The sequence below is a fragment of the Lampetra planeri genome, chromosome 51 (genome assembly GCF_965212315.1).
Source record: "Lampetra planeri chromosome 51, kcLamPlan1.2.h2, whole genome shotgun sequence".
Lineage (NCBI taxonomy): Eukaryota > Metazoa > Chordata > Hyperoartia > Petromyzontiformes > Petromyzontidae > Lampetra > Lampetra planeri.
The window spans coordinates 3,521,226-3,548,396 of record NC_136157.1 but is presented as its reverse complement, the minus strand read 5'-3'; the positions used below and the strand labels follow the sequence as shown (position 1 = coordinate 3,548,396).

At 46.0% G+C, this 27,171-nt stretch overlaps 1 protein-coding gene across 1 annotated transcript in view; it reads left to right on the top strand.

The window, feature by feature from the left end:
• Window positions 1-27,171, top strand: part of LOC144734426 (guanine nucleotide exchange factor DBS-like) — a 209,555-nt gene that overhangs the window by 44,849 nt on the left and 137,535 nt on the right. The window contains exons 3-5 of the mRNA XM_078616610.1: window positions 1,829-1,943; window positions 14,514-14,604; window positions 26,432-26,551. Coding sequence (XP_078472736.1) covers window positions 1,829-1,943; window positions 14,514-14,604; window positions 26,432-26,551 — 326 coding nt within the window. The remainder of the gene's footprint in view (window positions 1-1,828; window positions 1,944-14,513; window positions 14,605-26,431; window positions 26,552-27,171) is intronic.

Genomic DNA, 27,171 nt, shown 5'->3' with positions numbered 1-27,171 from the left:
AAGAGGCCGAGAGAAGGTACCTAAGTTAGAGACGTCCGCTGAGAAAACCTAAGCAGGATGGGGCAGGACACGTGTCAAGAAGGGATAATGGCCGGTGATTCAAACGAATGACAGAGTGGCAACTGAAGAGAAGACACCTGAGAAAGACATCCACGGTGGAGATGGAGCAATGAAATCGACTCATGTGCAACGTGCTCGATGGATCGTTGCAACCGAGAGATGGCGACGGCTTGGGCAGGCGTTCATTCAGCAGTGGGCAAAGTACTGAGCATCATCGCAGTACTCATTTGTACAGCTGTCGCTACAGCGTTACACTCTGGCGATCATGACGATTCATCAGAATACTCGTGGAAGTGTAAAAATAACTTGCACGCAAAAAAATTCCCGAGGCCAATATTTTTCTTTTTTACTTTGAAGTTGTATTTTACCTGGCAAAGCACGGGCCAATGTTAAGGGCAATTCAGCAAAAGGTAAAACTGTTAAGGTGCATCTTCTTGGTTCTTTCGGTAAAGTCACGTAGAAGAGAAATAATAAAATAATAAAAATAAAACATAATAAAATTATTCTCACGATGTTTCTGCCACAACGCAAGACAGTTCTTCACCTGAGGACGGCTGCTTGCGTTGTGGCCGAAACGTCGTGAGAATTATTTTATTATGTTTTATTTTTATTATTTTATTATTTCCCTTCTACGTGACTTTACCGAAAGAATCAAGAAGATGAATCCCTTGCAGTCACGAAAGCTTTAAATCGAAATGTTAAGGTGCAGCCCTGCAATTGCTTGCTCATGCCACCAGAGGGAGCTCCAGAGAGTTCTTCTGAAGGGTATTTTGGTCTACTCTTCCCTGCTGGCCAGAGATCTTAGATTGAAAACGACTTTCTTTAGAACTGCTTTTTGTGTTTATTTTGTTTTCCTTCCTAGCACGGCTGGCTACATACGGTGCAAAATAAGTTCAACGTACATTACACTCATGCATCACGTGGCCTGCTAAAGCCCCAACATTCTTAACAGTCAACGTGAACCAGGAGGATGATTATAAGATTATGATGATGACGATTATGCACATTTCGATTTAAAGCTTTCGTGACTGCAGGGATTCATCTTCTTGGTTTCTTCGGTAAAGTCACGTAGAAGGGAAGTAATAAAATAATAAAAATAAAACATAATAACGTCGTGAGAATTATTTTATTATTTTTATTTTTATTATTTTATTACTTCCCTTCTACGTGACTTTACCGAAAGAACCAAGACGATGATGCACATGTTCTCTAATCCAAGTGTTCCTCTTTATGTTTCTCGGTGTAATTCCAGGCATGCATCTCTACAAGTTCTTTGCACACTTTTTTGTAGTTTTTCTTTTACAATGTCTACGTGTCTGATCCGCATGGCATAGCAAGTGATATATACCGTATAGTCAGTGTGAAATCAGTGAATGAATTGGCGTCCTCTGGTCTAATACCGTTTTGAAACTAGGCTCAAAAGAAATATGTCTCTGGTGTGGACCAATCAGTTTAAACGACAATGCATATATTATCAGAGTGTGTTTTTTGTTTGCATTCTGACCACAAGTATTGTGGTTAATGCAGACATGATTCCTTGTAAAACGTTTCAGTTTGGTATTTTAACATCTTAACACCTGATTTGTTGCCAGAAAAACGGGGAAAACCTATTCTCATACACACATCCGTACAGATCGAACCGGTCTATTAAGCTCTCCATCACAGTGTACTAAGCGTTACACCACAGCAGAAATGCAAGCAAGTCAGCAATTATCGTAAGTGACTTTGTGTCGATTTGCAAAAACAATGTTCTTTTTTATTCATGCAGGAGGGAGGAGCAGGGATGGATCTCCAATCCTCATATTCCCAGAATTCCTTCAGTTCAAGGAGATCCCTGAAGAAGAATTCCGAAACGTCTTGACGTACCTGACCGGCATTCCAAGGTCAGTCCACGCATCTTGGTGCCAGCACCACACGGTAACCACAAACCCGGCAGCCTGGGTTCAATTCCTGGCCAGGTCTGAAAGATGAAAGTACACGAGGTTTGAGCCTCCCGAAGGTTGGCGCGTCCTCAAATAAATCCTGGTGGGATATTTTTGGGTTCCAGCGATGGGCACACGAGGGCGGGTGGGCAAACGCAGTGCTGGAACCATTGGCACACTCTGCATTTATGCATCGTTTCACGTAAATATCTTCACAATGTAACGTGTGTTGTTGCCAGGATACCATTTTCCCGATTCGATATCATATTTCACGATAGGATTATGATCGCGATTACCAGTTTCAAATAACTTTTGTCATCGTGTTATGTGGTTTGCTGCATTGTGTGATTTGATATGCAGGCGTGTTGAACTTCCTTTGCACCGTACATAGCCAACCTAATCGGAGGTGCGGGGGAAGGACAACAAACTTAACAGGATGCCAGTTTCAAATAACGTGCTTTACTGTACTTCTGTGACGACAAAAAAATTAACTTGAAAGTTCCTCAACTGCCATTCACTTAACGGTAGCAGGCCGTGAATTTTCCTAGTCATTACAATCGGTAACGCTTAGAACGCACACGCAGTCATTGGCGCAAAACATAATTAATTCATTAAATTAACCACGAAAAGCATCGTAGATTCATCGTGCTGTCAATTACTTTGGAGTATCTTAGCTACGTGCACATTTTATGAAATATAACTGTTTTTTACAATTTAATTTTTGACGTTTTTTTATTGAATGAAAAACAGAAAATGATAATCACAATATAACGATGTTTTGCACAACGTAATTATTTGTGGATCACATTTCGTATGATATGTCATAGTGTTGCCATTTCGTTGTAGTAGTGCATTATTAACTGAAAATTATTTCGAATTGAAATTACACTGGTCAAAAAAATAATAATTTTTTTCTGGCCTGGACTTATGCAGCTGTTTTAGACTAATTTCAGGGTGCTGATTCCAAATCTGATCTCAGATTTGCTCTATCACATCTCATTTTTATGCTATCGGCATACCCCATTTTATTTGATTTTACCCGAAATTAACTCTGTCACTTATGATTGCAAGTTGTTGCCAGTCAGTGACTGCTTTAGTGTTAAAATATGGCGCTGTATTTTTAGGATAGTGTGTTTATAATATCATTTTATGTAGATATCCACATTTATTTAATACTTTTCTTCTGCAGTTTTTTATTGAAAATGCAATATTTGATATCTCAATAACCTGATGTGATAGACAGATTTGGAATCAGCACCCCAAAATTACCTTAAAACCGTTGGAATACCTTATGCCAGAAAAAGTGTGTTGACCAGTGATATATTCTTAGGTTTTTTCGGTAAAGTCACGTAGGTAAAACATCAAAATTAATGAAAATAAAATAAAACAAAAATTACGACGTTTCGGAGGCAACACAAGTCTCCGTCATCAGGTGGGACCGTCACAGCCGAATTAGCTGCATCAGGTGGGACCGTCACGGCTAATTCGGCTGTGACGGTCCCACCTGATGACGGAGACTTGTGTTGCCTCCGAAACGTCGTGATTTTTGTTTTATTTTATTTTATTTTCATTAATTTTGATGTTTTACCTACGTGACTTTACCGAAAAAACCTAAGAATATGATTCCTTGCAGTCACGAAAGCTTCAAATCTAGAATTGACCAGTGTTATTAAACTGAGGTTGTAGAGAATTACAAAACTCATTTTTTTTCGATTTAAAGCTTTCGTGACTGCAGGGATTCATCTTCTTGGTTCTTTCGGTAAAGTCACGTAGAAGGGAAATTATAAAATAATAAAAAATAAAACATAATAAAATACAAAACTCATTTTTTAATTTTATTTTACCAGGTTAAGGCCCACTGAGCTATGCAGAATTTTTTTCAAATGCGACCTGGCTATCACAAATGATAGCAGCTGAACGAAGTGGCTTATCATCACGTGGACATTAAAGCAGTCATATACTCTCAACGCACATTGATTCTAATTGTGGAGGGAAAAAACGGAGAACCTGGATAAAAATCCACACGACCACGGGGAGAACATGCAAACTCCAAATATACAGGTGTAAGGGTCGGGATCGAACCCACGATCTCCTGTACACCAGGCGAGGGAGTTAACATATCGCCATCGCAAGATTGGTGGCCCGAATATGTTGGAATTCTGCCACTTTATTTCACATCAGATATGTTCACGAATCTCCTTTAATCACTGAATCAACGTGGGCCTCGTTAAAACAAATAATAAACGGCCGCCAGGTTTGCCTTTACATAATATCCCGCTCGTATACAGAGAACTAGAGAGAGAGAGACAGGCAGGGAAAGGTGCTCTGCAAACCTTCTGGCTACCATCAAAGGTTTGTACACGAAGCCATCCAGATATACAAACACAGACATAACTTCAACCGTGATGATGGGTACAAATTTCGATTTAAAGCTTTCGTGACTGCAGGGATTCATCTTCTTGGTTTTTTCGGTAAAGTCACGTAGAAGGGAAGTAATAAAATAATAAAAATAAAACATAATAAATTATTATAATAAAAATAAAACATAATAAATTATTATAAACATAATAAATAATTATGTTTTATTTTTATTATTTTATTACTTCCCTTCTACGTGACTTTACCGAAAAAAACAAGAAGATGGGTACAAACTGAGTAATCATTGGAAAGATGTTATTAACCATGTAAAAAAGACTTAAGTACACATATTTTGACCATCTTATTTAACAGGTACTATTCTACTTTACCGAGTGTTGACATCCCCAGCGTTCAACAGTACTCTCCTTTTTGTATTTGGATTGTCAACCAACACCGGGTACGACTTGTACGCCTATTGTTCTCTTTTAGCCCCGCCCATCCCCCGAACACGTTCCTTTCATTGGCTACCACATTCAGATAAGCCCCTCCCCCGTCCTCCCCCCTTAACTTGTATTTAAGAGCTCGTCTATTGGAATTTTGCCTCACTGGATACAGTAAATTTAACTGTGACGGTCCCACCTGATAACGGAGACTTGTGTTGCCTCCGAGACGTCGTGATTTATTATTTTATTTCTATTATTATTTCTATTTTTATTTTATTATTATTTATTTTTACCTACGTGACTTTACCGAAAAAACCTAAGAGTAGGCTGGGAAAGGTCACAACCACAGAGAGAGAGAGTGCGCCTGGCTGCTGGATTCCACGTCCGTGCGTGCGCCGTCGCCAACACACTCACTGACGTAACGCTCACAGTTGCCCGCCGAGCATCGGGGATGCATCACAGAGTTCGCTGCGTAGCCAATGCAGCAGCCTGTTCTTCCTTCTTCTCGCTGCTGCCTCTGCTGCTGCGTACGATGGCGATGCGTTTGTGAGCCAGGCGCCAACGTGGAGCTCTGAGAACCACGAGAGGGCTTCAGGAGAGCATTGTTGTCCTATTTCTATTCACCCCCCACCCACACCCCTCCTGTAAAGGCGCTCACACTCCAGTGGGTTTAGTATCTAGTCCCATAGTTTTGGGGTTGCGTTGTGCACAATCGCAACGCTCAAGTTTGCCTCGAAACGCGACGGAGAGAGACGTGCGTGTCGGAACGCCGATGTTCCGATGCGGTTGATGATACGTCGGAGTGTCTTCGTGGGGGGGGGGGGAGGGATTCATCTTCTTGGTTCTTTCGGTAAAGTCACGTAGAAGGGAAGTAATAAAATAATAAAAATAAAACAAAATAAAATAATTCTCACGACGTTTCGGCCACAACGCAAGCAGCCGTCCTCAGGTGAAGACCAGGTCTGTCGGGGAGACAGCGTCTGAATGAAACACCACCACGCTTGGAGCGTATATTTAAGCTGGGTTGGAAGGGGGGAAGGGCGCCTTGACAAAATTATTTGCATATCAAGAGGAATTTAGCATATTTATGGGAAATGCAGGTATGTGATTAGTACTACTTGTGAAATGCGTAGGAGGTGGGCGGGGGGTTTCAAAGTCAAAAAAAGGGATGTCAAAGCCTCCTCTTCGGATGTTGAGTGTGATGTTTGGGCTTTCGAACGAGGTCCGTGTGCCACACCGCGCGCCCCGCGTCCGTGTCGATCGCGTTGGAGACAAACGCTCTGGGGGCAGGAAGCCAGGTGGCCCTGGATCGTCGTCGTCGTCGTCATCGGCGGCGATTGTGGTCACTGTCACCGCCGTCACCGTTTGGCGATGCCGTGATAATAATCATCGCGACACGTGCGTTCGGGACGCCGAGTTCCCCATCAGTTTTTGATGTCGTCGTTACAATTTGTCTGGCGAGTTTCATTTCTTGCCTTCCAAACGAAAATTATGTTATTAATGATATTACATTTACTTTTATTACGCTTGTATTTTTACGTGTATTATATTTATTATTTAAAAAGTTCCGTGTTATATATTTATTTATTCACTTCCATCACATTTCTGTCATCACTGTTGGTGATGTCGTACTAATAATAATGATCAATGCGCTAGTGACGCCACGTTTCCGATGTGTTTGTGTTGTTGTTGTCGTTACATTGTGTCTGGTGAGATTTCGCTGACTCTCATCACATTTTATTTTTTTGGAGGTGGCTTATTTATGGCTTTTCAGTTGGTTTACGCGAATCCTTGAACGATGCTACTATTACTGCTGCATAGGTTTTCGCAGTTTGTGCTGTGCAGCTTTACGATGTGTTTGCTGCGGCTCGCTCTGCGTGTTGTTGGGCACGATGTCCGAAGTTTCGATCCAAATACCTCGCCTTGTACACAAGAGGTTGTGGGTTTGATCCCGACCCTGACGCCTGCTGTATATTTGGAGTCTGCATGCCTCTCTCCCCGTGGTCGCGTGGATTTTTCTCCAGGTCCTCCATTTTCCCCCCTCCACATTTAGAATCAACGTGCATTTAGAGCGTTTGGCTGCGGTAACTAATTCGTGGCCTGGTCGCTTCTGAAAAAAGCGTTATATAGCACCTGTGGGCCTTATCTGGTAAAATAAAATACAAAGCTGTTGCTTGTAGTTGTTGTTGCAATCCATTGATGTCGCCATCTCTCATGGTCCATCCACCGAGCGCCTGCACAGTGACCGATCGCTCCATCTCCGTGGTGGAACTGTCCTCTCAAACACCTCCCCCCCCCCTCCATTGGCTGCCACTCCATCGTTACTCTCGACCCTGAATCGTGAGTGATGTGGACGCTGATCTCGTCAAGGAGCATAAACCATCACGCGAGGCCCGGTCGTCCTCGCAGAAGCGGCTTCTAGTCTACGCCATCGAACAAAGACGGACACCGCATAGCGCACTTTCAGATGCGCTTCCGCGGCCGTCTGGAACGCTCTTCCTTCTGATATTCGGAAGCCACTGGGAGCTATGCACTTTTAAATAATCTACATTGAAAGCTGACTTCTTCAGAACCTCGTTATGTGTTTAGTTTGTCGTTCCTCTCTCGTACCTTCGATTAGCATGGTTGGCTGTGTACGGTGCGAACGAAATTCAACATACATACTTAGAATCGTGATAAGTGTAAGAGCCCTGACAATATAATTTGATCTCAGACCCTTCTCTGGGGCCGGAGTGGGGGTGAAGTGATTTGCACACTATGCTGAGAACCCAGCAAAACATGAGTTATATTCCAGGCTACAGTTAACATCAGTGTTGAGTGACATTTGAACCAGTACTAGGCCACACCTTCACTCACCAACCAACCACTGAGCAGCCGTAGTGAAGTATTGTCGAATAACCTCAATGGCAGACGTGATAAGCGAAGTCCTCCCTCCAGCAGTGTCTGAACAAAGGCTGTAACTCTGCATTGCTGTTACCCTGTTTGCATGTGCTGAAAGATGAATTGAATAGAACAACCACTGTTGGCTTCTCCACACAGTGGTGTTAATTTTATCGACCCTAGAGGGATGATGAGCTGAGTCAACTACCAACCAGGATCAGAACTCGTACGCTTCTGAGTTATTGGCCCCATCAGCGCCAATAATTACGATGCCTTCTCATGCACGCGACACTGTAGGATAACTCTTTGGTTCTTTCGGTAAAGTCACGTACAAAGAAAATAAATTAAATACTCTATTTAATTATTATTTAATTTATTTTCTTTCCGAAACTTTACCGAAACAACCAAAGAGTAATTCCTGCAGTCAAGAAAGCTTCAAATCACTGTAGGATTGGTTTAGCCTGACTGATCCAGGTCGGCTCAGTAACAGGAGCATCATCATTAATTGTAATTTCGTCATCATCACTGGCAGCATCAGTATCGTCATAATCACCGTTACCATCATCATCATCATTGTCGTCATGATTGGCAAATATACAGGCGTCAGGGTCGGGATTGAACCCACGACCTCTTGTATACCAGGCGAGGTAGTTAACATCTCGCTGACCAGAGCCTTGCCATATCAATGTCACGTGCGTAATTATTTTTTTATCAATCAACTCTGCAATGAGGAAACACGTCTGTGCGTTCGTGTTGGAAAAGAAGCGGATGGAATGATACGAAACAAAAAAAGCCAATCCCCAAATCGAGCGGCGTTCCTTTGCAAGACGACGCCAAGCGGTGGATCTTTTCTCGTCGGTGCACCGCCTAAAAATCAGAAGGGAGTATTTCTCCTCCTCTGATCCACTCCCCGTCCTGCAGCCCTCTCTGTGTGTAGTCGTTTGTTTTGTTTCCTCCGTCGGATCGAAACGTTCGGTAGATCGCGCCCTGAAAACACCTCGATCACTCGTTGTGCGCATCGGTTATTATAAAACAAAACGTGTTCGCTCTGTGTGTCTGTGTGTGTGTGTTGTTGTTGTGGGGAGCGGTAGTGTAGCGGTTAGCGCGCTGCGCTATGAATCCGTCCACCCGGGTTCGATTCCCGCTCACGGCCAAGACCGGTGACGATTATCTGAACCGGTCCTGGATCTCCCCGAGGTCGACTCAGCCTCAAATGAGTCCCTGGTGCGGTGTGTAAAATACCGCCACTGGGGAGACAAAGACGGTCGAGCGTGGTGCTGGTTACCCACCCCCGCATTCATAGGTGCTCACTAACCCCACTTGCCCCAACAGTCTCTTAAGGCTATCAGGGGGATATTTGTGTTTGTTGTTGTAAATATAAATAAATAACACGTGTGGAAGCTTTAGCCAAGGGCTACGTTCATCCTGCAGCCCTCTGAACCTAATTGTAATTCCACGGTCGTAGCCACACTACGTCAATCGCTGGACTGTACCAAATTGCGAGCGGTGGGTTCTATTTTTTGTCTTTTTTTTGTTTAAACAACCCGTGCATATGTTTTATTCTTTTTACAACAACACCACCACCAAACAAAAAAAAACCCATCTATTTTAGCAACCGCGCACGTACGTTTTCCCCCTGCATGCTGCCGTGCATGTTCGTGTATATGTATGTGTCGTTGTCGAGAGAGAGAGAGCGAGCGAGCGAGCGAGAGAGGTGCGCACAAGCGGAGCGTGGTAGCAGCACGTGCGTGCCGCGCACATCCCCGGGAGATTCGTCCCGAGCTCCTACGAGTTGACACCACCCATCCCAAACACCCCCCATGCACACACCCCACACACAGACCCCACACATCCCACACACACACCTCTCTCTCCAGCACAAACCCCTCGTAACCTCGTGCGCGCTTTTTATTTATTTGCTCCTGCCTCGCCGTCGACTGCCGGGCGCGCCGATTTTTTTTGCTTTACCGCAAACGGCACATCGCGTTCGTTTCGCGGGGACGCAATTCTTGAAGGTCACCCGGTTAACGACTCTGGCGGCTCGGGGAGGGACGACGCACGGCTGAGACTGGGACAGCGAGGCGATGGGAGCCCACGGAGACGGAGGGACCTTCCGCGAGACGTGAACTTCGTTCTCTGGATCGCTGGCGATCGGATCGGGGTGGGGGGGGGGGAGATTGCGCTTCCGACGCAAAGCGCGGAATCTTTTTGCGGGCGTTGAACGGAGAGGACGAAAGCTCTGCTGGCCGGGCGCGCACGGTGTGGGGAATTCATCTCCATCGAAGGCCGGGGAGGGTGAAAACAAGGCGTCGATGATCACATTTGTTGCCACTTGGCTTCGGCGGATTACGTCCCAGCGTCGCGAGCCGGACGTTTAATTCCACGTGCGCACAAGGTACAAGGGTGATTGCTCAGGCCACCTTGCTTTGCCGATCGCTGCGTCTCCGTCGCTGAAACGTGCAGGTGAACGCGTCCGTGTGCGCAAGTGCGCGGGTATGTGTGTGTACGCGCGCGTGTGTGTGCGTGTCGTGTGTGTGTGTGTCGTGTGCGCGCGTGTGCGTGTCGTGTTGAATTCGCATGCAGAACCTCCGTCAACACCGCCGTCGTCGTCATGAATTTATAATAGAGGTTTTTTTTTGGGTTAGATCGCGGGCGTATATAAATGTGTCGTTAAGCCGCCACCACCCGACACAGCCAATTAGTGAGGTTTGTTACGTAAACAGAACGTGGCCAATTCGTCGCTAGTGCAGCGCACCGGTGTGTTGGAGAGCCAAGCCACAACATTTGCAATCGGAGTCCGACGTTTCGCCAGTAATTACAACGAGCTTCATCAGGCGACAGCCAGATTTGTAATGAATTTAACGTCGACATTTGTTCAATCGGCGTGGCTTTTCGTAAATTAATGAGAGCCGTTCTCAATCCAACGACGCATGTCGGCTTCCCCCACGCCATCTCGGTCAAGGGTTTCTTTTTCTTACCTCCACGCTGGTCTGTGCAGGTTGATTAGCCTGGGAAGGGGAGAGGGGAGGACAAGAACAAGACGAATATCACTTGCCACGCATCTCGATGAACGATATCTCTGATGCCTTCGCTTTGCTAAAATGTACACGCGTTCGTGTGCGTGCGTTGTGGCGTTTGGTGGCCTGGAGTGTAGTTCATTGCGCTGCAAGCCCGGTAACCCCAGTTCCATTCCCGCTGTGTGTTCAACACGAGTGACAAATATCTGAATATCGAGCCTCCGTCCATAGATCGACTCACACTTAAATGAATACTTGGTGCAGTGTACAAACATCAGCACTCGGGAGACAAAGGCGACCGGGCAGTGGTTCCGACTAAACTACCCCCCGGCCTTCATAGCTGCTCGCAAACAGCACTTGTCCACGCAGGCTACACGGGGGGCCTTTGTATTTTTGTACGTATGTCGAACTTTTTTCGCACCGTACGTAGTCAATCGCGCTGATTGGAGGCGCTGCGGTGTTGGGGTGCATTTTCGTGCACGCATCATCGTCATCATCAACCCCATGGTCCATCCACTGCTGGATGAAGCCCTCTCCAAGCCACCGCCACCTCAACCGTTGCTTTCCGCGTGTACGGCGTGTGGGTTCGCGAATGCAACATTATTTCTTTGCGTCCTGCGTTTTGCAGCCTTCCGTGACTTGTGCCCGCCTTTGGCGATTTGGTGGCGACGTGAGAGAGGAGAGAGAGAGAGAGGGCTGCATGCCGTGTGCATTGCAGCGTGGCCAAGTGCTGAGACAGCAGCGAGGAAATGCCCTCCCTTCTCTCTTCCTGGAGCCACTGCTGTGTTCATTATCCCAGGCACCGTCATTAACGTCAATAGGAGCCTGTGCAACAGTGGCAAATCGAGGTTATAATGATGATGATCGTGATTAAGATGATGACGGTGCATTTGTTTTAAGGGTCAGATTTAATTGGATAAATATGGCCAAATGAATTATATCCAGGGCAGGCGTTTTTGTTTTACTTATCTGTTTTTAGGGGGTTTGTGTATAGCAAGAGTAAATGTGGCAAAACACATCAATCTTGATTTGAAGCTTTCGTGACTGCAGGAGACCCATACTCTTTGGTTCTTTCGGTAAAGTCACGTAGGTAGATAATTAATAGATCACGACGTTTCGATCGCAACACAACCGACCGTCTTCGGCTGAAGACGGTCGAAACGTCGTGATCTGTTAATTTCTATCTACGTGACTTTACCGAAAGATCCAAAGAGTTTGGTAAAAACACACGTTTCTTATAATTTACAGCCCGTTGTCGATCCACTGTTGTATGAGAGCTTCACCACACCGTGTCGGCTAGGACTCACTGGGTTGCTAGACCATACTTCACCATTCTGGTCAGTGCGGGTTCATGAACATGGGGGGAAGGTGGGGGTGTTAGCAGGGGTTCAGATATAATTTGCCACTGGTGTTAGCCGTGTCTGCGAATGGAACTTAGGTCACGGAGTTGAGAAGGCAGTGCGCTCGTCAAATCACCGGTTCCTCTCTTAATAATAAAAATTATAACAGTTACAAACACGCACATTTAATTAACGTGGCTTATTACAGTGAGGGAAAAAAGTATTTGATCCCCTGCTGATTTTGTACGTTTACCCACTGACAAAGAAATGATCAGTCTATAATTTTAATGGTAGGTTTATTTGAACAGTGAGAGACAGAATAACAACAACAAAATCCAGAAAAACGCATGTCAAAAATGTTATAAATTGATTTGCATTTTAATGAGGGAAATAAGTACTTTATATAACAAAAATGCATTTTTCATTATTGAAATGCGAATACAAACTACATCATTACATTGCTTGTTGGTGCTTGTGTTGCTGTTGTGTTTCAGTCTTTAATTACATTAAGCTTCTCTCTCTCATGCTTATTTGACTCCTGATGTGCAATTACTTCCCCGTGCGTGTACGCCCCCCTTTGCATGTTTACGTTCGGTCGCGTCGTCAGTGCAAGCGATGCTGCTTTCACATTCGCGAACGTGTGTGTCGTGCAGACTGTGCCTTGTGTCGTGCCATTGCACATTGCAAGAGGTGATGGTGACGACGATGATGATGTCAAAGGTCAAAGTGTCTCCCTACTCAAATAAGCAAACGGGCAGTGTTCATTCTCATCGGTGGCTCTGAGCCAATTGTAGAAATTCCACATTGCTATGGCAGGGTTATTTAATCCTGTAGAACTACCCAGGTTGACTTTTCCACAAATTAGCACCTATTTTAATCACCCCCGGAGTGTGAATGATGTGTCGACCCCTGGAGTTGATCTTGGGACTTTCCGATTGTTCTGCGACTCCTATGTCAGTGGCATGAAGGTGGTTCCTTCATTCCAATATCAGCAGTCTCTTGTGTAGCATTGGAGTTCCACCGTGCCTCTGCTGTTGTAGCTTTCCCGATGTGTCTCTGCCATTGTATCTGTGTCGTTGTGCTTGCTCGTGTGCCTCTGCTGTTGCGTCTGTGGCAGAGGTCGCAACCGGGTACCCGATACCCGTACCCTGACCGATACCCGGCTACCCGTACTCGGCCGGGTACGGGTATGGGTACCCGTTTGCGACCCTGGTGCGGCCGGGTACGGGTAGGCCGTGAGTCACTGGTGAGGCACCGTTTGTCACTCATTTCCCAACGTCTTGTCTCTTCTCACAATTCAAGTTCCTAGAATCAACCCACCCGCGCCTGCAACATGGCTTCATCCCAGAGGTCGCAATCAGGTACCCGATACCCGTACCCTACCCGTACCCGGCCGGGTACGGGTAGGGTACGGGTACGGTCGGGTACGGGTACCCGTTTGCGACCCTGGTGCGGCTGGGTACGGGTAAGGAATCAAAACCCGTTTGCGACCTCTGGTCTGTGGCTCTATGTTGATGTCTGTGCTGTTGCGTTTCTGCTGTTGACTTTGCTCTTCCACTGTCGTTGTGTGCGTACGCTTGTATGCGTGTGTGTGTACATGTGTGCTTGGGGAGTGCTAGCAGAGTAGTTAGCGCGCTGCGCTATGAACCCGGCGACCCGAGTTTGATTCTTGCTTATGGCCAACACCATTGGCGATGATCTGAACCGGTCCTGGGCCTCCTGCCCTAGGTTGACTCAGCCTCAAATGTGTATCTGGTGTGGTCATACGTGGTGCTGGCCACACACCCCCTCGTATACCGTGCCGGCCTTCATAAGTGCTCGCTAACAGCACTTTCCCCAACAGTCTATTAATGCTATACGGGGGATATTTGCCTTTGTTTTATGGGTACACTACTCATGTAACTGTGTGCACGTGCACGCATCTAGACACGAATGTACGTGCACGTGTGCGTACATGTACTCGTGCACGTGTGCATATGTGTGTGTGTGTATGTACACGGGACCGGAGTAAACACGTGGCTATTAGCCAAATATGTATACTGGCTGTGGTGTGCCGAAATATTATCTGAGCCTAGATTTGAAGTGTTCGTGACGGCAGGGATCCATACTTAAATTAAAGTGATTTAATTTATTTTATTTTATACCTACGTGACTTTACCGAAAGAAGCAAAGAGTATTATCTGAGCCACTGACCTAGACAGAGTCAGATTAAAATGACAGCCGCGTGCGCACATGCGTACGTCGCGTGGTGGTCAGTTCACTGTGCTACTAACCCGGTGACCCGAGTTTGATTCCATGCCACAGCAGAACCAGTCCTGGATCCTGCCACGCGTCGACTTCCTGATTGAACGTGTCAACATCAGCGCCGGGAAGGCAGAGTGAGCCGTGCGCCCTGCCGGCCTTAATAGATGCTCGCTAAATGCAACTTTGCTTGAACCGTTTTTGCAGGCTTTCATTGGAGACACCTTTGTCTTTGTGTGCGCGCGTGTGCAGCTTGCGAGATTCTGAAAATGGTTTCTCCGTGATCATCGACCGGCGAAGAGATCGCTGGGCGGCCGTGAAGGCGGCGCTCACTCGCATTGCGGTAACGCACGCCGCCACTCCTCCGCATCAGAATATTGGGGGGAATCCGATGAGCTATGAAGCTCTTTCTCACAGTGATGTCCAGTGGGGGCCGGAGAGCCTGCTCCTCTGTCCTCTTGTCATCCTTGACCTCGTGGTTTTTTAGTGTTCTTCTGTTTTTCTCGGTTCTCTTTGACATTCTAGATTTGAAGCTTTCGTGACTGCAAGGATTCATACTTTTAGGCTTTTTCGGTAGTCACGTAGGTAAAAAATAAAAATAAAAATAAATTTAATAAAAATAATAATAGAAAAATATTTTATTTATTATTTTATTTATATTATTACTTCTACTAATTTTATTTTTATTCTCTTTGAAATCATCTCCATGAAGTTTGTTATTGTCCTTCGAGAACCCAGAATGCAAAGTAGATTTCAAAGAGAGGCAGCAGGCAACGTGTAACTAACTCGACGTATTGAACCCTCTAAATTAGGGATCGGTTGGGGGCATCCAGGCTGGCTGCCTTACCGCAGGAGGGGTAGCGATCGGGAGAAGTATTTTTACTATTTAAACTAAACTAACTATTTTTATTTAACCAGGTAAGGCCCACTGAGCTATATATATATCGTTTTAAGAAGCGACCTGGCCACAAATGATAGCGAAACGAAGTGGCTCATCATGTGGATATTGATAGCAGATAAATACTCTAAATGTAGGTTGATTCTCCATGTGGACGGAAAAAAAAACACGCGACCCCGGGGAGGATATGCAAACACCGGATACACAGCGGGCGTCAGGGTCGGGATCATACCCACGACCTCTTGCATACCAGGCGAGGTAGTTAACATCTCCTAGCCACCGTGATGATGATGAGAGAGAGACACGCAGACTCCAAATATACAGCAGCAGGCGTCAGGGTTGGGATCAAACTCACGACCTCCTGTATACCAGGCGAGGTAGTTAACATCTCCTAGCCACCGTGATGATGATGAGAGAGAGACACGCAAACCGAAATATACAGCAGCAGGCGCCAGGATCGGGATCGAACCCACGACCTCCTGCACACCAGGCGAGGTAGTTAACATCTCCCCACGGCGGCGGCAATTTAATGGGGAGGGGAAGAAGGCGGGGAGGGTAGGAATAAAGTCAGCAAACAGAACCAGAAATATAAATAGCGTAAGTGGCGATGTCCAAGTTTGTCCTTCTTTTCTCCCAGGAGCAGCTGTCAACGTGCGTTAACACAAAGTGGAGTGTCCCTCCTGGTTCTTAATGTCATCCTCATCTCCCTTCCAGTTTTCGTTATGCTCCTTCGGGTCCTCCTCATCATCTTCCTGGGACTTGAGTACGGAATGTCTGTCGCAGTTGTAGAAGGGGTGAAAGGTCAGACTTGCCGTGACTACAGTTCCAATGAAGTGGTGTCAAGTTTGGAGATAACTTTGGGGTGCTCAGGACTACTTAAAATACCGATTGACAAAACTAAAAAGAAAGTCAACCGATATCATCGATGAACTGACAACCAATGACAACACTGAACGTCACATTCCTCGCATTCATTATACTAATAAGGGGCCGTCCATAAATGACGTCACGCGATTTTGGACGATTTTTACCCCCCCCCCCCCCTTCATCACACGGCTTCGCAAAAAGTCAGATCCCTCCCTCCAATATGACGTCACAAAGCTCTGCCCCCCCCCCCCAAAAAATAAAACATGCTTCAAATCGCTTTAAACTATTGTCATTGTAGTGCGTATTTAATGTGCCGCTGCACTCTGATGTTGTAGGAGAAAATATTTATTAAAAAGTCTATTTAATTAATTAGAACGTGTTGTCTATATTTATTAAAAGTTACGCATTTTGATGTGACGTCACATTTCTCAACCCCCCCCCCCCTCGTCACACATCGTCACAAATGTCTGACCCCCCCTAAGTGCGTCACGTCATTTATGGACGGCCCCTAACATAAAATATATTTACCTCAGCGGCAGACTGGCAAAAAGTGCATGGAGCAATGACATGCCAGCCATGTTGCATGGGGTTTGTGATGAGTGATGCAATCCCTAGCAACCACTGCCATGCCCACATCGTTGCGATGTCACGAGGACACCAATAATTTAGACCGAATATTTTCTCCCGAATGTCTGTGCGTTTTCTCTCGTGGGATTTTTTTGGAACTCACTGCATTTGCCAATGACATCTGGCAACTGGGCAGCTTTCGTTAAAAACACAAAACAACAAAACCTGACTGATGATGAGATGCAGAAAGTCAAAACCGGTCCATACTATTCCTGCTTATGACAAATGTTTGCTGGTTAATATTGGCCTGGAAAGGTAAAAGGATGAGGACTGAAACAAATTTGTATTTCGATTGAAAGCTTTCGTGACTGCAGAGATTCATCTTCTTGGTTCTTTCGGTAAAGTCACGTAGAAGGGAAATAATAAAATAATTAAAATAAAACATAAAACATAATAAAATACAATTTTCTTTATTATGTTTTATTTTAATTATTTTATTATTTCCCTTCTACGTGACTTTACCGAAAGAACCAAGAAGATATTTGTATTTGTATGTGGAGACACACAATAGAGGTCTGTTTAAATATTGTGTTCTCACTCATGAGTTATCTTGACTCTGCTACCCTTCCTCATTCTGCAGTTACACCTCCTCCTTGTCTTCCTCCTCATTCGTATATTCGACATCGTCGAGAGCGCTTACATCACCGTTTCATCGATACACACGGATGTGTCTTCAACAGGACCTTAACATTAATTCGGTGCCAATTGCTTTTCTCCTGCCTTCAATACTCCCCTTGCGTTGTCATCTTTCCTTGTTGGAAAATAAAAACCACCTTTGGGACCAACTGGAGACGAGAAAATTCATAAACGTCTCATACAAAATGAGCTCGAACCCATGAAAAAGCCATAAGCAAGCGCACAGTCAGCCGATCCCATTTTCTGATAACACGAGACGGAGCGTTTTCAATTAATTTTCCTCGCACTGGGCAGGCAAACGGCAGTCAGCCTGACTTATAGGCCACAAGCGCAGCTCTGTCAGCTGAATTCCTCCCACTTCCTTAACCCATTCCAAGACACACGTGGCCTCCACCACTTTGTTTTTGGCATTTGCAGCGGCTTCGTCAAAGGCCACGTGAGAGTCACTGAGCTGATGCCGCAGGGATCATGGGTAATGGACGCCACCTGTCCCCGTATTTTTCCAAGGATCGTTCTCCTTTTTTTTTGTGGTCGCTGTCCCGGTAAATCTGTAATAGCCGGTTAGTTTGTCTGTTGCGTAACAATGCAACACTCAGTGCAATGCATTTGCATGCAGCCCTCTCCTCTTTTTTGGTATTGAGATTATTATTCTTTCCATGATATGTCCCGTTTTATATTCTTTGGGTTTTTCGGTAAAGTCACGTAGATAGGTTCAAAGAAAATACCAAAAAACGACGACGTTTCGATCGCAACACAAGCGGTCGTCATCAGGAAAAGGAAAAAAAAAGTTATTTCTGTTTTAACCTCACCACAGAGGGGGACTCCTTAATCGTGGCATCGAATCTAATGTTTCAGCCGCCAATGACGTTGCCCGGCTTCCTCAGTTTCAGGGAACCTGTCACAACGATGTTACCAACATTTTGTACACATTTGGTGATACGTGACATAGAGCAACGTGGAAATCACCTAATGGAGTGCAGAACCGAGTCTAAGTTGATGGGCTTATTTGACGCTGCAGTTATTTGGCGAATGGGCTGAGACCATCGGCCCATGACACTTGAGAACTCAAGCGTGGTTCAGAATGAGAATATGTATTGATACTGGAGGAATCCGATGAGCTATAAAGCTCTACTCCCACAGATGTTCAGGTTTAAACAGAGGCGGTGGCTGCTTTCGTTTAAAACCTCGGGTCCCGGGCGATTCCAACTCTGAGCCACCCGACCATCCGCACGATATAACAAAATATGCAGTTCAGCAACATGTCAACTGACAATACGTCAGCTGATAGAAAGTGCTTAAATTTCGATTTAAAGCTTTCGTGACTGCAGGGAATCATCTTCTTGGTTCTTTCGGTAAAGTCACGTAGAAGGGAAATCATAAAATAATAAAAATAAAACATAATAAAATTCTGACGACGTTTCGGCCACAACACAAGCAGCCGTCCTCAGGTGAAGACAGAGCTGTCTGAAAGACAGCGCTCTTCTCCCACCCAGCTTAAAATACGCTGCCAAGCTTAGCAGTGTTCATTGTCTTTCAAACAGCTGTGGCCGAAACGTCGTGAGAATTATTTTATTATGTTTTATTTTTATTATTTTATTACTTCCCTTCTACGTGACTTTACCGAAAGAACCAAGAAGAAAGTGCTTCTTCTATATTTTTCTTTTCGAAATTCAAACATCTCAAAATGCAAGGCAACTCTGGAACGGGTGATGTGGGGATCAAGGGACCGGTGATTGTCGATGATGTCAGCTGCACACTTCTTTTAAGATTGTGTAGATGCACACACACACACGCGCGCGCACGCTCGCGCAAAATCCCTTGACATTTATTGCAGCAGTTACACCATTACGAATGCCAAACAGGGAGAATTACTCGACAATTAGCTTATTATCAGATCATTCCTTCCTGACCATTCGGAGGACTTCCTGTCTGCCCAATTTCCGTGTGGAACATTCTGATACTAACGAGTGTTTCCTAGACCAAATAATCTGGCTGGGTGGTTCATCTGTTAGTGTGTGGCTCGCAATCCGAAGGTTATGAGTTCAAAGCCCAATGCGAGGTTGATGCATCCTTTTGACCTCTACACTGTTCAGTAAAAAATGTTGGTCACCATTTTTTGTCGAAAGTCAGCCAGTGGTAGTCCTGTGTAGAAAACTTTGCGTTTGCCACATGAATGTGGAAATTCCACCACGCCTCAGAGCTGTAAGCCGGCGGTGAGCACCATCCTCGGTGATTTGAGTAGAAAAATCACTTTGACGTCACCCCCTTATTTCAACACCGAATAATTTTTGTTTTGTCTTCCAAAAGTTATTGGGGTCATGTGACGAGGCCGAGCATCCATTCGGAGACTCTTGCAAAAGCGCGTGCCATGCACCGTCTGGTAGCGTCCCAAGGGAGACATCACAAAAATACTTTGAGATCCCCACACACGCACAGAGGAATGTTCGTCATATGGCGGTGATAACAACATTCTTTAATTTTAAATGATGGAATATTTCCAGAGTAATAAAAAATGTATGTAAAAACAAAAGTATTTTACCCCCAGTTTGATCCCGATTGTGCTGGAAGTGTCAAGCAATTAGGCATCGTATTCATTCAAAGCTACCTCCAGGGCAGTGCAACCCTTCACGATAGAGAATGGCCCACAGAAGTGGACACCACAGAGCAACATCTGAAATCCATCAAGTGTAAGCCAGCACATCCCCACCCGCTCTGCCACTGTTTGTTGCACAACAGCAAAAACTGAAATTTGTAATTCTCAGGAACTGTAATTTTGCCAACAAACGAATGTGTTTGTGTTAAAACGATTGACTTCTGCGTGCATTGGTGGCCACTCTGACCATGAGCTCACCACACTTGAGAACCCAGTTTGGTCACCGGTAGGGGAAACGTGACGTGAAACCCAGGGCTCTCAGTGGCTCAGTTTGTGTGTATGTCTGTGTGGTGTCTGTATGTATGTTATATGTATGGTGTATGTATGGTGTAGTATGTCTGGTGTATGTCTGTATGATATATCTATGTATTTTGTAGGTATGGTGTATGTATGGATGGTGTATGTATGTTGTATGTATGGTGTATTTATGGTGTATGTATGTTGTATGTATGTTGTATGCATGTTGTATATATAGTGTATGTATGTTGTATGTATGGCGTATATATGTTGTATGTATGGTGTTTGTATGTTTCACGTATGTTATATGTATGTATAGTGTATGTATGTATGGCGCATGCATGTTATGTATGTATTGTGTATGTATGTTGTATGCATGGTGGATGTATGTTGTATGTGTGGTGCATGTATGTTGTATGTGTGTATGTGTGAACTTCTTTCGCACCGTGCGTAGCCAACCGTGCGAATCGGAGGAGCGTCATCCTGACACCTAAGCCCCCTGTCCATAACCAAACTTTGTGCTTTATTCTGCATTTTACCATTTAAATGTTTATCGTCATGGTTATAACCATTTTTCCCCCCCTTTAAACTCAGAATTGCGTTGTGTTTGTGTCATTTGTGCTGGTACACCACTGTCGTCGCAGCTTGGCAGTGTCGTGTGCCTTGACAAATGTTCGATACCGACTGCAGCAGCTAGCTGCCTGTTCATTTCTACTGAAACATTTCCGACAACAACAAAAATAACCAAAACCACAGCAAACCGGACGCTGAAGACGTCTGCGATACTCTCTCACTCACATTGTGTGCCGCTACCTTCGACACCACAAATTAACAACTTAATTTAAAAAAAATCACCCTCAATGGAATAACGAGTTATTAATTAGTAGCCATCCGTAATTTATCAACAAATTCCCCAGGAGCTTTGCATCGGAGGTAATGCGAAAATGAATCTCAATGGGCGCTGCTGTGGTTACACACTTAAAGGCCATTGATTGACTAATTGCCTTTGTACAAAAATATTCCCAACTGGCCGCTATTTGGCGACCAGCTGCATTCTACTTCGGGGATCCGATCTACAACGCCCCTGAGGGCCCCCTGCCACGCTGCCTTAAAGTTTGTTGTGCACTTCTCTGTGGGTGTAAGTCGTCAACATGCACGGTGTGTTTATGTAGACACGAGCCTTTTGCCCGTCCAAGGATGGGTGTATTCCAGTAACATCTGAAACTTGCAAGCGAAAAGCAGACCGCGAAGTGATGCTCATTGCATGAATTCGTGTGCAATTTGTAAGGGCGCGGTGACACAGACGTATTTCATTTTAAGATTATAATCCCCTTGTTCATCATGACGTCCTTTTTACTCTGATGTCTCAACAGCGTGACGGAGATCACGTGACGTGAGGGTTCTGCCTTTGTCGTGAGGGTTGTGAGTTGACGCCGAGGAGGGGGTAGGAGGTGCCTCGCCTCCCCCCCATGTGGAGTGACGTCAGCCGCTAACTATTAATAATGGAGGGGGGGGGGTGTCCATTTGGTAGACGTCAGCTCTTCATGGTTATTAATGTGGGGGGCTGTTCGATGTGGAGCAACGTCACCTGCTCATGAATATTAATGAGGTGGGGGGGTCCATGTGGAGGATGTAACCTGTTCATGAGTATTAACGAGGTGGGGGGGTCCATGTTGAGTGACGTCACCTGCTCAGGAGTATTAATGAGGTGGGGGGGTCCATGTGGAGGATGTAACCTGTTCATGAGTATTAACGAGGGGGGTTGGGCGACGTGGAGTGACGTCACGAGCCATGCACGCAGGCATTCTTGGCTCATAGTAGGTCATAATAATGGAGGGGGGAGGGTCCATTTGGAGGACGTCACCTGCTCATGAATATTAATGAGGGGGGCTGGTCGACGTGGAGTGACGTCACGAGCGTTAAGGACATTCCTGGGTGATTAAAGGAGGGATGATGAGTTCGTGTTTTTGCATGGCCATCGAACAAAGATGGTCACTGCATCGCGCGCTTTCGGATGCGCTTCTGCGGCCGTCTGGAACGCTCTTCCTTCAGATATCAGGAAGCCATTGGAGCTATGCCACTTTAAATCTAGATTGAAAACTCATTTCTTGAGAACGGCTTTTTGTGTTTAGTTTTTTTGTCCTTCCCCCGCACCTCTGATATGCACAGTTTGGTTTTTCACGGTGCGAAAGAAGTTCAACACACATACACTAAACTATGCACTTTAATACGCACTGCACTACACACTATACTCCGGTACACTACACCATACACTACATTACTAAATACTCCGCTACTATACTAAATTGAAAACTCATTCCTTTATTACTGCTTGTTATGCTTAGTTTATTGTCCATCCTCCGCACTTCAGATTGCCACGTTTTGGCTACGTACGTTGGTGCGAAAGAAGTTCAACATACAGTCCATTATCATTATTGTAACAATACTCGAGAGCGATTTTTCCCGGAGTTGTAGTTCCAATGCGTGACGCTCAAAGCAGCGGTGGGGCGAGATTTGACGTGGGCCCTGGTGCATCTCCTAGACTGACGTGGGCCCCTGGCCCCTGGGCCCACGTTGCCTGTGGGGGGGGAGGGGGGGGGGTGTGGGGGGCTGGTGCAGTTGCACCGCCTGCGCACTCGCCAGCCACGCCGCTGCGTTGTGGCTGCGTGCTGCTTTTTTTGGAGGCTGTTTTTTTTTTGCCGCAGCAGGCAGGGGCCTTGGCGTCTGCAATTGAATCGCTGCAACGCACCGCTGACGCCCACCCCCAGGCCCCCACCGCGACACCCAGCTGAGCTACAACCCTCGCAGCGTTTTCTATTTGAGTTTGCTGCGGCAGCAGAAGCGGCAATGGAGTACACGGACGCTGGGCTACACAGGAGAGAGCCCTCTGTGGACATCACACGCGAGTTCATGTCATCCGGGTCGCATTTGTAATAGCAAGAAGCTACGCACACGGATTGTTTTTTCGCGTTCGTTAGTGATATCCGCTCACGTGTGTGTGTGGGGTTTCTCCAGATACTCTGACGGTTTTACATCCACTGACAAAAGACTCATTATAAGGTGGGCGGGTGGCCTCAGAGGTCAGGGTGCTGAGCTGGCACTTATGATAATATGGGTTTGAATTTGGGCCTCAGCCGCTTGTGAATAAACCGCGTTGCTCATGCTCGTAGTCACAAATGAACGCGCGCAAAAATTGATCGAGTAAAATGTGTCTCTGTGGCTTAATTTGCCTACATTCCAGCTCTGAGAGATCAATATTTGGGTTTGACTGTCATGCAACGGACATTGCCCTCCACGTTACGAGATGATGAATCCATTCGGACCCCTTGCAAAGCGGTGAACCGTTCGTACATATCACGGAATGGCCCAGAGAAGCGGATATCAACAGAGCTGCCTCTGAGACCCCTTCAAGTGACCTTAAAGTGACCCCCGTTCCACACAGCAGCAGGCAGCAACATCCTCACCCAGAATCAGAATATATATTTACACTGGAGAAACCCGCCGTCCCAGTGAGTGTAACATTCGTCGCACCGAAGTCAACCCGATGTGTTTCATCGCCGAAGCTGGAATTTGGCCAAATAAAATTGCTACTTATACACAATATGCAACGGACATTGCCCTCCACGTTATGAGATTATAAATCCATTCGGACCCCTTGCAAAGCGGTAAACCGTTCGTACATATCACGGAATGGCCAAGAGAAGCGGATATCAACAGAGCTGCCTCTGAGACCCCTTCAAGTGACCTTAAAGCGACCCCCGTTCCACACAGCAGCAGGCAGCAACATCCCCACCCAGAATAAGAATATGCATTTACACTGGAGAAACCCGCCGTCCCAGTGAGTGTAACATTCGTCGCACCGAAGTCAACCCGATGTGTTTCGTCGCCGAAGCTGGAATTTGGCCAAATAAAATTGCTACTTATACACACACACTGACACAGACGAGAGACGGCCACTGCGGGCTCTTCCGTGTAAATTGGGGCCGGCGGTGAGCGGTCGACAGCGACGATTCGTAGCAGCCGTAGGGGTCGTTGGAGGAGGACGCGCCGTGAATACTGAACAGCACCGCCTCGCGTCAGCAGCCGCGCGCGGATCTCCGAGCTTTGCCCGCACAGCCACGGGGAGGACTTCGCTGCGCGTGTGCTAATAACCCGCGTGCTTTTGTAGACATTTAAATGGGGGGGGGGGGGGGGGGGCTAGGGGCTAGGGGGGATGGCTTTGGTGGGTTTTGACACTGGCGCTGTGATGAATTTGTATGTATGTTGAACTTCTTTTGCACCGTACGTAGCCGACTGTGCTACGTATGAATGTTGAACTTGTTTCGCACAGTACGTAGCTGATCATGCTACGTATGTATGTTGAACTTGTTTCACACCGTACGTAGCCGACCGTGCTAATGGGAGGTTTCAGGGGAAGGACAAACAAACTGAACACAAAGCAGTTCTACCCGACACAAGGACGACAGGGTCCCAAGACTCACGGTGTCGAGGCTTTGGGTTGTCGCAGCGTCGTGGTGATGAAAATTTTTCTGATCAAAATCATCTGCATCAACGCCATCATGATCGTCATTAAAAATAACAATCGGTATAGAATGATAGCCGGCTGGGGGTGGCGCACGCCTGCACTGCGGAGGTGAGGGTAGGCGGATCACACGAACCAGTGCTGGATTATTCTAGCAGCAAAAGTAGCTACATATGCTACGGGCCCCGCATTTTCAAGGGCCCAACGCTAAATGCTTTTAAGCTATCAATTCCGGTTGCACTTGCTTTATTACTATAGTACTGTACTGCCTTCAACTTTATGAACGACTAGGTGTTTTTTGGTTAGCGATTTGTCGTATTATCTGGCTGTATAGCAAATGAAAAAACACAATTACTTTACTGTGCACGTAAAAAATTCGTGTTTTAATATTTATGTGTTTTTATTTATTTAGGGCCCCTTCATAACATATGCCCCACAACTAGCTTAATCCGGCACTGCACACGAATGTTGCAAAACTCCATAATTTAGTTTTTTTTTTAAACTCCCTTCCCGTGGGCATTGTGGTGCCATACGCCGGCTTGGGAGGAAAAGGCGGTGCAGCAAAGTTACGGGCTGTCGTCCTCCCCTTCTACGAGAGATCGAGCGTTGCCCCTTCGCACGCGCGTGTGTTTTCTCCGGGTCCTCCGGTTTCCTCCCCCATGTAAACACTCGTTCATTTGCTTGAACGACACCACCATATGAAAAGAAACAACATCTTTGCTTTCGTTACCGTCAAAAATCATCAGAAGTATTATCTTGCGAACTGTCTCCACCACAACCCCTTGTCGCTCTGTGCCCCTGTACCGTTCCCGTTCCGTTGTAATGTGCACTCATGCCGACTTTATTGAGAGCGATATTGGCACGTAAAATCAAGATTGATACTGATGATGATGCTGCTGCTGCTGCTCCCGTTGCTGCTGCTGCTGCTGCTGCTGTCCTTGGTGCTGATGGTGATGCTACTGATGCTGATGGTGCTACTGCTGATAATGTCCATGATGATGATGATGGTGTTGCTGATGGTGATGCTACTGATGCTGATGGTGGAGCTGCTGATAATGTCCATGATGATGATGATGGTGTTGCTGATGGTGATGCTACTGATGCTGATGGTGCTACTGCTGATAATGTCCATGATGATGATGATGGTGTTGCTGATGGTGATGCTACTGATGCTGATGGTGGAGCTGCTGATAATGTCCATGATGATGATGATGGTGTTGCTGATGGTGATGCTACTGATGCTGATGGTGCTACTGCTGATAATGTCCATGATGATGATGATGGTGTTGCTGATGGTGATGCTACTGATGCTGATGGTGGAGCTGCTGTTGCTGATAATACTCATGATGATGATGCTGCTACTGATGGTGATGCTACTGATGCTGATGGTGGTGCTGATGTTGCTGATAATGCCCATGATGATGATGCTGCTACTGATGGTGATGCTACTGATGCTGATGGTGGTGCTGATGTTGCTGATAATGCCCATGATGATGATGCTGCTACTGATGGTGATGCTACTGATGCTGATGGTGGTGCTGATGTTGCTGATAATGCCCATGATGATGATGCTGTTGCTGATGGTGCTGCTGCTGATAATGCCCATGATGATGATGCTGATGCTGATGGTGCTGTTGCTGATAATGTCCATGATGATGATGCTGCTACTGATGGCGATGCTACTGATGCTGATGCTACTGCTGTTGTGGATGTTGCTGCTACTCCAACAGACATTCTTCCCCGCCGATCTGCGCCTCGTGCTGGTGCTGAGGCCAGCTGCGTTCCTCCAGAGGCACATCTCGGAGCTGGGTGTGCGGCTGAGTCGTGATGACTTTAAAATGAAGGTACCGGTAAGTGTTTCCAGTCGAGTGCCTTGCTCATTGAACTCACAATAGATAGTGGTTTTTTGTGGGGGGGATTAGATTTCGTGAATATAAATGTGTCATTAAACCCACCACCACCCGACACAGCCAATTAGTAAGGTTTGTCACGTAGACAGAACGTGCCAATTATCTACTAGTACAGCACAGCGGTGTGTTGGAGAGTAAATACACAGCATTTGAAATTCAAGTACCTTGACGTTTCGCTGGTAATTACAACCAGCATCATCAGGCGATAGCCAGAGTTGCGGGTAAATCCTCCTGTTTCGGTCTTGAATGGAGTGGGGTAAATGTGATGTTGTCACGTGTGAGCCAATCAGGTGCGATGAGCAGAGGGGCAGTGGGGTTAACGAGTGTGGGGAATATTCTTAGGTTTTTTCGGTAAAGTCACGTAGGTAAAAAAATTAAAATTAATAAAAGTTAAAATAAAAATAAAATAAAAATCACGACGTTTCGGAGGCAACACAAGCTTCCGTCTTCAGGAGACTTTACCGAAAAAACCTAAGAATATGAATCCTTGCAGTCACGAAAGCTTCAAATGTAGAGTGTGGGGAACACATTTAACTCGGTTAATCCGTGGCTTTTGGCTA